The 12,500-nt window shown below is 37.4% G+C and overlaps 1 protein-coding gene across 1 annotated transcript in view; it reads right to left on the bottom strand.

The window, feature by feature from the left end:
* LOC115219083 (VPS10 domain-containing receptor SorCS3-like) overlaps nt 1-12,500 on the bottom strand; it is a 722,157-nt gene that overhangs the window by 361,051 nt on the left and 348,606 nt on the right. The window contains exon 4 of the mRNA XM_029789149.2: nt 1,516-1,671. Coding sequence (XP_029645009.1) covers nt 1,516-1,611 — 96 coding nt within the window. The 5' untranslated portion in view covers nt 1,612-1,671. The remainder of the gene's footprint in view (nt 1-1,515; nt 1,672-12,500) is intronic.

The raw sequence follows: 12,500 nt of genomic DNA, 5'->3' as shown, positions 1-12,500 counted from the left end.
GTTGAAAATAAATTTATTTTGTTCAATCTTTTGTTACATCAAGGCCGTTATGTTTTAGCTATTGTATCATTAGAGTTAATTAAGATAATTTAATGAATTTGTTGTATATCATGCATTACAAATATAACAGCTTTAAACCTGATAGAAGTTATATCTTCAAAAACCATAGAAGATGGAAATTGATAAAATGAAGAGAAAAAAAAAGACTGAAAGGAAAGAAAAGAAAAAAGTGAGGAAAGGAAAAAGGAGAAGATAGAAAAGACATTGTCAGTGGTAAAATGTTGGTATCCTTATCTATTCTTTCTTACAGAAGAAGAGTGCAGACTTGAAGCATAAATGACTTTTCCATCTATTTTTTCCTGTTTCTAGTTAGATTGATACCTTATCTTTATATTATACCTTTACACACATACACATACACACACACACACACACACACACACACACACACACGCACACATTTCTAAATATATTCTGTTATTGCATTGTTCCTATTTGTATCAGGTCATTAACAATGAAATGTCCAATTTTCTTATGCACCAAGTTTGACAGTTGTCAACTCTAATGTCTTATCCTGACAATTCTTTGTTTTACAACATTAAAAAGTTACATCATCACTTTTCAAAATGCAATTCATAGTCTCTGATTATGTTGTGAGTTTTCTCTTGTAAATCAATTATTGTGAACCCATGGATAGATAAAAAAAATTCCTGTTGTTTATGAATATGAGTTCCGTCATGGAAACAATGCATCCATCTCAGACAGCTCAAAACATGAATGAGGTGTTTGGTGAAGATGGTGCAAATGAGAACACTGTACAACCATGGTTTGAGAAGTTCCGGTTTAGTGACTTTACTCTTGAAAATCAGCCCTGTGGTAGACCTGAGACCAAGGTGGATAATGATGAGCTGGAAACTGTAGTGAAAGCAGATACATCTCAAACTATGTGTGAGTTAGCAGCAAGGTTTTATGTTTTGATTCCAACTGTATTGGACCATTTGAAATAAATCAGCAAGGTAAAGAAGCTGGACAAGTGAGTACCACATGAACTGAACAAGCACCAAATGACATGTTTTGAAACTTGCTGTTCTTTGCTGTCACAGCATAAAAGTGAACCATTTTTGCATCGTATTGTTACATGTGATGAAGAAATGGATTTCTTTTTACAATAGCAAGCGTTCTGCACATTTGTTGGGTAGAGACAAAGTGCCAAAACACAATCCAAGTAAGAATATTCACCAGGAAAGGCTAATGGTGTCTGTTTGGTGGTCCAGTGCTGGTGTTATCCATAAAAGCATCATGAGGTCTGGTAAGTCAATTACAGCACATGTATACATCAACCAACTGGATGAAATGATGAGTGAACTTGCAATTAACAACCGAGATTTTGATTTTGATGAAAGGGATAATAGTGATGATGATGATGATGAGAGTGATGATGATATTGACAACAATGGTGGTGATGAGGAAATGATGATGTTGACAGTAATGACAAACTGTGTAAACAATTCTTACCTTTCCAGCTTTCAAATCATACCCAAGAACCCAGTCTTCCATAGTTGGGTGCAGTACAATTCTGTTGGGTGTAAAATCTATGGAAACTCGTATCATATGCTCAGCTTCATTGTAGGTCAGAAAGATCTGTTTATTCTTCACGTCTGTGAAGATCAACTGAAACAAAGAAAAACAATAATTTTACTTTCAATTTTCTCTTCTCTTTCTCCAAATGTTTCATTATTCTTAATATACCTGTGTGTTTGATAATGTACCTCTACCTATTTTTCGGTTTGCATATATGTATGTGTCTCTATAGGTGTAAGCATGGATGCCTAATTGCATGCATGTATATAATGTGTCTATGTACCTATGTGTTTATGTACATGTGTCTGTATGTGCTCATGCATGCATGCGTGTGTGTGGTGTGTTATGTAATCTTCTCTTTGAAATGATGGATTGAAGATGATTATTCAATAAGAACTGGAAATAAAGATTGTTCGCGTCTGACTTAATGAACAACTCTACATTATGCAATGCAGAATTTACAATAGAAAATCATTAAACAGCCATACTGAGTTAAGTTAAGACCCTGAAGACTCTACACCCTTTTATAATAGGGTTGCAATTGCAACAATTACTAATCAATGCAAATGAAACACGTGTTAGTCTTAAGAGGCAGTATATAATTATAGAATTAAAGGTAATGCTATTGTTACTTCCGAATAATTCTTACTATTAATATTGTCAATATTTATACTCCAGGGAACCTACAGAGTCAAGGAAATATATTCAGAATTATCTAACAGAATATTCAAGTAATTTCTTACTTTATAAGAACTTTATTGGACTTATATGTTAACTGTTGAATAACATATTTTGAATGCCTAACTGAGAGCAAACTGGTAATCATTCTGGGGTAATCCCTTACTTTTTACTAATACATACATACATACATACATACACAAATACACACACACACACATTAGGAGAAAAGGACATTGGAACCTAACAGATGACCAATTATAACACTTACTCAGCATACCTATTTGTTTAGATCACCCGTGAACTAAACCCTTCATGTCCTATATATATATATATATATATCATCATCATCATCATCATCGTTTAGCGTCCGTTTTCCATGCTAGCATGGGTTGGACGGTTCTACTGGGGTCTGTGAAGCCAGAAGGCTTCATCAGGCCCAGTCAAATCTGGCAGTGTTTCTACGGCTGGATGCCCTTCCTAACGCCAACCACTCCGTGAGTGTAGTGGGTGCTTTTTACGTGCCACCCGCACAGGTGCCAGACACGAGGGCCAGGCGAGGCTGGCAACGGACACGAACGGATGGTGCTTTTTACGTGCCACCGGCATGAGGCCAGTCGGGGCGGCACTGGCAACGGTCGCGAAATGGAATATATATATATATATATATACAGGGTGGTCTAAAAATAGGTTTACAGTTATCATGTACGCACTTCAAATTTCTTTTAAAACATTTTATTACATTAAAATTTCTATCTTACAATCATATTATTTATGCACATCTTAAACAGACAATGTTTAATCTCTCAGATGCTCAAAATATCCTCCTTCAACATTGCAACATTCTTCAAACCTCTTCAGAACACTCTGACACACAGTGTGGCACAAATTCAGATATCCGTCAATTTCAGTGAATGCATCAGAAATGTAATCTTTTAATTCATTTACTGTTTTGGGATTCTTCTCATTAATCTTGTTCTTTATAACACCCCTAAAAAGAAATCCATTGGTGTCAGGTCAGGTGAACGTGGTGGCCATTCGATGCTGCCCAGTCTTCCAAACCAAAGCTGTGGAAAAGCTTGGTTAAGGTAGTCTCTTACAGTCAATGCATAATGTGGAGGTGCTCCCTCTTGTTGAAAGAACAGTTCATCAGAGTTAGCTTTGATTCTGAGTTGTGGAACTACCATGTCATGAAGCATTTCCAAGTAGCTCTCTCCATTTACAGTTCTATCAAAGAAACTGGATCCAATAACACCTTTGCTTGAAAGTGCAACCCAAACCTGTAAGGCCAGGCTGGTTCAGTTGAGATTCTATAGTCAAATGCAGATTTTCATTAGCCCAGTACACGCAATTATGCCTGTTTACATTACTAGATAATTTGAAACAAGCCTCATCTGACCAGATGATCTTATTCAGATAGTCTGGTTGCTCATTAGCAATTTGGTCATGCATCATTTCTCAGAATTGCAGCCAGCAATCTGGGTCATCCTCCAAAAGACCATGTACCAGTTGTGGAGAGAAAGGTTTTAATTTCAGCTTATGCATTAGGCATTCCAATGATGTTTTAGTATGGATAGTTATAGAGAAAGCACATCGTGTGAACTTCTTTGGACTCTTCACAAATGTCATAGCCACTAACATCTCATTTTTTTCAGTCACAGAAGTCTTAAGGCATCCAGATTTTGGTGCATTACACACTGAACCTGAAGAGGTAGACCCAGGAAAACCTGGGATGAGGTGGTGAAGCATGACCTTTGAACATTGGGCCTCACCGAGGCAATGACTAGTGACCGGGACCTTTGGATATATGCTGTGCTTGAGAAGACTTGGCAAGCGCAAGTGAGACTATAACCTTGTGGCCTATGCCAGGGGTGTACCTTTCCTTCATTGGACACTAAACTCTGCATGCGAAGACCTGTTGAGGCAAGTGAAATCGAAATCGAAATCAAATTTGAAGACTGGCATCCATGCTAATGGAGCACTAAGAGTACCATACAAGCGTGATCGTTGCCAGAGCAACAAGCTGGCCTCCATGCCGATGGCACATAAAAAATACCATTCAAGCGTGATTGTTAACCGTGTCGCCTTACTGGCACTTGTGCTGGAGGCATGTGAAAAACATTCGAGCGAGGTCGTTGCCAGTACCACTGGACTGGCTTCTGTGCAGGTGGCACATAAAAAGCACCATTTGAGTGTGGCCGTTGCCAGTACCGCCTGACTGGCTCTCGTGCTGGTGGCATGTAAAAGCACCCACTACACTGGGGTGGTTGGTGTTAGGAAGGGCATCCAGTGGTAGAAACTCTGCCAGATCAGATTGGAGTCTTGTGCAGCCATCTGGTTCGCCAGACCTCAGTCAAATCGTTCAACCTATGGAAAGCAGACATTAAACAATGATGATGATAATGATTATGATGATGATGATGAATGCCAAGTATTTATTGACCTTTTTCTTGCCTTTAAAAATCGGTACAAACTTTCTGGACAACCCATTACATCTCTGTATGAATGGTTTCAAAGCGAAGAACTCTGAAATGTCAGTTCAGTTTCAACCTCTTCCTGGCTTGCGAAAGTTATGTCCCCCATATGATTCTGTAAACTACAAAACAAATGGTAGTCTGAAGGAGCTAGGTCGGGAGAATAAGGTGGATGAGGAATTTTTTCCCAACCAAGCTCTTCGATCTTCTGTGATGTGATCTTTGCAGTGTGGGGTTGCGCATTTTCCTGATGAAACATCACTCCTTTTCGATTCACTAAAGCGGATCTTTTTTCTTCAAAGCTTGGTTCAAACACTTTAATTGCTCACAGTAGACTTGAGCATCGATTGTTGCATTTGGTGGTAACAATTCAAAGTGAATTACTCCTTTGCAATCCCACCAGATAGTGAGAAGAACCTTTTTCCCATGAAGTTCCCTTCTCGGTTGTGGTTGAGCCTTTTCCCTTCTATCAAGCCACTGTTTATGACATTTAACATTTCAATAGAAGATACATTTTTCATCACCAGTCACAAGTCTATCCAAAAAGGGTGAAATGAGTTGGCGAGAATGGAGAGAAGAGTAGATGTCAACTCAGGATTTATGGTTGCTTTTGGACAATTCCTGATGCACCCATTTTCCAAGTTCAGGAACCTTTCCAAATTGTTGAAGATGACAATGAACAGTTGTATGGTTTCAGCTAAGCTTTATTGCCAATTCTTCAACTGATAATGCAGGATTTTCTTCAAGTAATGCCTCAAGGAGCTTATCCTCAAACTCAACTGAACGTTCTGTTCGACCTTTATCTTCAAGGCTGAAATTTCCACTTCTGAATTTTGCAAATTATCTTCTGCAGGTTCTGTCATTCAAGCATTCTTTCCCATTATCTGAGTGTATATTTCGAGTTGCCTTGGCTGCAGAGTTTCCTTTTTTGTTCTCATAAAGCATTATGTGCCTCAAATGCTCTTTGGATACTTCCATGTTAGAAAGGGTTTTAATCAAAGAAATTTTAATTCTATTATTCTGTAAAATAATATTTAATTAGTTTAAATGTACACAAATGCATAAAAATAATTTTTAATTCCATTAGACATTCTAAAATACTATTAAATTTCATTCAGTTTTAAAAAAGGGAAAATTAGACAGAACTTATAGGATGACTTGATATTTATGGAGGCCTCCCTTATTGATTAATTCTAATTATCTACTGAAACATTATCCACTTTGAAATGGAATAGATCATAATTATTTGTTCTGCTGTTTATTTCACAGAGTGATCACCAGTTTGATCATTTAAATGAGTGCGTGTGTGTGTGAGAGAGAGAGAGAGAGGGAGAGAGACAATGAATATATATCTTGCCATCAATATATATGTATCTATACATCTTCATTAATATCAATCTCTAATGTTACTTTTAGCTTTACCACTCATTCTTTGTATCCATCACTCAATCACTCAATCAATCAATCAATCAACCTACCTACATACCTATCTGCCTACCCAACCACCTACCTACCTAAAACCCAACCACCTACCTACCTAAAACCCACCCACCTACCTACCTACCTACCTACCTACCTACCTACCTACCTACCTACCTATCTATCTATCTATCTATCTCAATCACCCATTGCTCTCTTCCTTTTCACTTTCTCTCACTTCCAGTGTTTCCTCTTCTATCCCTCTCATCTTTCTCTTCCTGCATCCTGTTACTTGGTTGAACACAGCCTATAATGTTGACAAGAAATAAATTGCATGCAAGGAAATCTGTTCAGGTGCCCAATTTCTAGCTAGAAATGAAAAGAAATTACTTGAGCTGTGAAGGACTCACCTTGGATGGATGAGGACATATAATAACAAATGGATATTTCTTCCGATTAAGAATGGTTGATTAATATTGTCAGGATCAGAGAAATTTGTGAAATTGAGAAGGAAGAATGAGTGACAAAAACAACAGTGTCAGGAAAATAATGTACAGAATAAGTGACAGCAGAGTGAAGAAAGTTAGTAGAGAGCATTATGTGGGGAATGGAGCCAGCAACTTGCAATTTCTGTTGAGATTGATGTATTTCTCTGGCATAGAATGAATAGTGGATCAACACAATTAATTGACACAGGAACATATACCGACAGCAAATCAGTTATCTATGGTAGAATACACCTAGTACCATAACCAGGTATTTAACAGTCTTACTACAGCACTAAAACATTAACGCAACATTATCAATGTAGTGAGAATCAACACCAAGATACAACTAGTTGTCTTGCACAAGGGAGGTTAAAAAAAAAAGCAATAGAAGAGTGTAGAGAAAGGAAAGACAAGACTTTGATTTCTGGATGATGTTAATAACTCAGAAGATGAGCAGATCTGAAGGAAGCAATCATATTTCCAAGACAGATTGCAATGATGGAGTAATACGATATAATTGTACAGTTTGATCTGACAAAGAAAGTCTTAGTAAGGTTAATGGTTCCTTGAGAATATAAAGTAGGCAGATGAAAAGAAGTGTTTAAAATATGAAGAACATAGTGGTATGAGAAAGACATGGATAGGAATGTGCAGTAGTTCCAGCAGAGATAGGATGTAGCTTTGTAGCTAGGTCCATGATGTCATATGTAGCAAGTATCAGATTTATGAATAATAACAGGTTTGAGTGTTGCAGAAGAAAGAAGAGGTTTATGATGGATAGAATGGAGGTATCTTTTATTTTTTATTTGTTTCAGTAATTGGACTGTAGCCATGCTGAGGCACCACCTTGAAGAATTTTAGCTGAAAAAATCAACATAATACAAGGGTTAGCTGAAAAGTTCATCAGCTGACCAAGATATTCTCATAGGATGTGACCAAATGAGGTTTATTTTTCAACATAGACCTCCTTGTGGCCCACACACTTCTTCCATCTGTGTTGCAGTGCTTGGATCCCACTGGTGAAGAAGCTTTTGTCCAGCTGGTCAAAAGAGCCATCAAGAGCAGTTATGATGTCATCATCACTATGATACTGGTTCCCAGCCAAGTGTCTTTTCATGGTGGGGAACAGATCATAGTCAGATGGGGTCAAATCAAGAGAATAGGGAGGTTGATTAACTAGATCAAAACCACAGTCATGTACAACAGCCACTGAAACCAAAGATTTTGTTGTGTGAGAGTATGATGCCCCCTAGCAAGAATGGACCGAACCACTACACATAAATAGTAGCGATCGGAGTAAGTGAGGTAGTTCATGCAAGTTCCACAGTTCGTGTGTTGATAGTTCAAAGTTTACAGTACGAGTTAGCATGTTGAACTGTTGGTTCTTAAAAGATTGCCATGACATTCCATGTGGTTACTGCTGTTTGTTTTGATTATATTACTATTACACTGTTGCAGTGTATTTGTTTATTCATAAGGATATAACAGACTTGTATTCTGGAGCATTGTCCTGAAGAAGAAAGAACACTTTCATCAGTTTTTTGGGGCATTTAGTCTTGATAGCCTTTCATAACAGCCTCAGCAAGTTGGCATAGTACTCTCTTTTGATGGTGTGGCCCTTTTGAAGATAGTCAGTAAACACAATGCCTTTTGCATCCCCAAAAAACTGAGGCCATCACCTACCTTGCTGATAAAACGACTGTGGCCACGTTTGGAACACGTGAGATTGGGGGTTTCTACCTCACAAATTGTCTCTTTGTCTCTAGATCAAAGTGTTGAATCCAACACTCATCTTGGCTTAAGAAACATTCAGGGAAACCAGTTGAATCTGCCTCAAACAATGTCAGATTTTCTTGTGATGTGATCAGCCTGGTGCATTTTTGATCAGGTATCAGAAGACATGACACCCACTGAGCAGAAAACTTAGTGAGATTGGGTGTACAATTCATTGTGCAGAATAGTCTCAACTCTCTCATGGGCTATGCTAATAGCATTGAATTTTTGATTATCATCAATCACTTGTCATCCATCACCATGTGGTGAATACAATGTTTTTTCTCAATATGGTGATAGTTGCAGAATATCCAATGCTTGGGTCATCTTCAAGATTTTCCCTTCCCCTCCAAAATTCAGCTACCCACTTTTGCATTGTTGATAAAGATGGAGTATCTTCCTCTAAAGTAGCAATCATGTGAATGTTGCTGGGGGCTATGTGAGTATATATATGTGTGTGTGTGTGTGTGTGGTGTGTGTGTGTGTGTGTGTGTGTGTGTGTGTGTGTGTGTCTGTGTTTGTGTGTGTGTGTCCCCAGCATCGCTTGACAACCGATGTTGGTGTGTTTATGTCCCCACAACTTAGTGATTCGGCAAGGGACGCCGATAAAATAAGTACTTGGGGTTGATTTGCTTGACTAAAGGTGGTGCTCCAGCATGGCTGCAGTCTGAAACAATGACTGAAACAAATAAAAGAATAAAAGAATAGGAACATGTGTGTGAATGTATCTATGTGAGTGTGTGCAAGCATGTATGTGTGTGAACATGCATGTGTCTGTGCATAAGTGGATATGTATGTGAGCATGTGTAAATGTGTGTGTATGTATGTGTGCATGCATGTGTGTGTGTGCACATAAGTGGGTATGTGTGCACATAAGTGGGTATGTGTGCATGTGGGTATGTGTATGAACTTGTATACACACACTCATGCATGCATGTGTGCATGCATTTGTATATGCGAGTGTGTATGTATGTGAGCTGTTTGTATATGTGCATGTCTGTATGTCAGTGTGTGTATGAGAGTGTATGCATAAATGTGTGTGAGTATGCATGTGTGTATGTGAGTGTGTAAGCAGGTGTGTGTAAGAAGATATGTGAGTGTGCATACATGTGCATGTGTATGCATTATATGTGTGTTCTGTGAGTGTGTGTATGTGTGCTGGGGTGGATGTAAGATGTAGTGCTTTGTGACTTGGCCAACACATGCCAATATAAAAAAATGGCTATAAAATGATTGTGACGTTATGTATGTGTGTACTTGAGTGTGTGTACATGTGTGTGTGTATAATTGTGTGTATGCATGCATGTGTGTGGTAATTGTAAGTGCTTCAGTTTTGGAAAGTAATCTTTTCCGTGTTCTTCTACGTTGGTATCTTTCAGTAGAGATCAGTATAAATCTATATTTCCATTGAAGTAAAAAAAAAGACGAAAAACAAAAATAAACATTCCTGCTGCTGCAGCCAAGAATTACATTTTTATATATGATTCAAGTTTTTTTTTTTCGTTTTGGTACCACCGCTACCACCACCACCACCACCACCACCATCATCATCACTACTACTATCCAAATGAGAAAGAAATATCAAACGCACCAGAAAACACCTCACTACCTCTGTTTTTATCCTGTTTGATTGGTTTATGCTCTCTTTGAGTATGTCTGTTCCACTATTTTAGAAACCACCAAAGTCACCATTTCTATTTTTTAGTGGTTTATTTTTGAAAAGTTTTTCAAAGTAATTTTTTACAAATGTGTTGTGCAATACAGTAGAAATGCAGGTTTTCCTAAATCTAAAATCAATTCGGCCAAAAGAAAACTCTTTCAAAACAACAATATAACAGTTAACATAAGTAATGTTCGTTCTCATTGTTTTATTGAAACAGTTTTGTTTTAGATATTGATGAATATCACAATAGTTTCAAACACACTCAAATACAGATTGATTTAGATAGGGACCACATTGGGAGATATGGATATATTAGTAGTAGAAATTATAACCAAATACTCAACACACATAGGGATACAATAGTTACTACTATTAGGGGATTTTAATTCAAACTGCATAGAAAGATATAATAGTGAAGTACATCTAAATACTAATCATGCATACATGCATCATGTATGCATACGTACATGCTACAACTGATCACAGTACCTGAGACTACAAAAATCTGCAAGATCTTCTTCAGATTAAAGGATGGTGGTTAAAACAAGATACTTTCAGTCACAACCTTGCTACCGACTAAATGACCAGTTAAAATTTACTCTAGATTAAAAGGAGAAAGAGAACATACATGCATGCATGTATGTATGTATGCATGTATATGGGATATGAGGCAGAAGTCACAGTAATGCTTCAAGATAACTTAACCAAAAAGAGAAACATCAAGTTATGTGAAGGGGATTTCAAAAGATGTTATGCAAACCACCTATCTTCTTTCCAGCACATCAACAGCAGTAAAACCATTAAGTTGGCTAACCATATATGGGTTTTGAAGACCAACTGCTTACCACATACAATCAGGTGGAGAATCTTAGAGAAATCCATGCCATATGTTAATGGATCAAAAAATGCAATTTAAGTGTAGCTGAAAGGTCACACATTCTTTTTAGATATAAAATTCAGCAAATGCAAGGATATGGACAAATTTCAGATCTTTGTGGTTTTCGTCACTGTTTACAATTATCTTTAAAAAATTGTTTTAATGTATCATATAGATATAATTTTTAGCACTGAATCTGAATTTGTTATTCATTTATACCAGAAAATTTTTGGCAAAAATGTTACAGGTGTTCAAAGTTTGATAATATTCAGAATTTTCAGCCAATCAGAAAACAGTGCATTTGCTGCCTCTTCTCTCATCAGGGGGTTGGGGTGGGGGCATTGGCATGTCAAAACATTAAATTAAAATTGTTGAGTGTGAGTTCCATCTGTTATGAGAACAAACAATTATAGAACAAGTGGTGGTTACACACCTGTGCACATGTGCAGCATCTTTGGTCACTATGGAAACAGAGTTCTTCACAATCAGCTATGGAACACGTGGTGCTTTTTTGCTATGGTTACTATAGAAACATACTTCTTTGCCATGGTGATGTCTAAAATACTCACTGGCTAAAATACATTGGCTAAAATACCCAAAATTGGCAAATTTTTAAGGCTAATAATTTTGTAATTATGGATTTATAGGGAAAATGAATTTCATTTTCATAACTAGTGTACAAAACTTAATCCATATACCAAATTTGAGGACAATTGGAATAAAATTGTAAACATCGATAAAAACCACGAAGATCCCAAATTTCTTCTGGCAAACTGGCGGACACCACCCTCTTAGGATTGAGTAGGTGTCTCACAGACTTTGGATCCCTCTCCGTTGAATGATTCTACAACAACTGTCATTATAGTAAAAGGAGACATAATCGTAATTTTTTTTACTTTTTCTGTTTTTATTCATCTTTCCACTTTTTGTATCTACCTTCTTATACTTTCTTGTGATTTCTCTTATACCAGCATCCTTATTTGCAAATGGAATAGACCATGTGGTCAAAGCCTGAAGATTGCTTTGAGACACAAGGCGTGTTATAAAACTTGCCTAGACCCATGTCTCTAAAGTAAGAAACTATTAGTAGCTCTTATTTTTATACTCTATACATTAAATGATATATGTGAGTGTGTGTATGTATATATATATAGATAGATGGAATTTACAAAAAATCAAAAAACCAACGACAAAGACAAAGCAACAAACAGATGTATTAGTTTAACACTTGAGAAATGAGATAGTCTTTTACGTTTTGAGCCTACACTCTTCAACAGAAGGGAACACAGAAATAGCATCTGTAACAGGCAATGAAAAGAAGGGACTAATATTTCACATGTTGAAAATTTTTGCAATATACATTGCTCTCTCTCTCTCAGTGCCAGTAGCACATAAAAAGATCCATCCGAACGTGGCCATTGCCAGCGCCGCCTTGACTGGCCTCCGTGCCAGTGGCACGTAAAAAGCACCAACCGATCGTGGTCATTGCCAGCCTTGCCTGACACCTGTGCCGGTGGCACATAAAAAGCACCCACTACACTCATGGA

Source organism: Octopus sinensis, linkage group LG14, assembly GCF_006345805.1.
Source record: "Octopus sinensis linkage group LG14, ASM634580v1, whole genome shotgun sequence".
Lineage (NCBI taxonomy): Eukaryota > Metazoa > Mollusca > Cephalopoda > Octopoda > Octopodidae > Octopus > Octopus sinensis.
The sequence above is the reverse complement of the archived record's forward strand: the minus strand, read 5'-3'. Positions and strand labels throughout refer to the sequence as shown.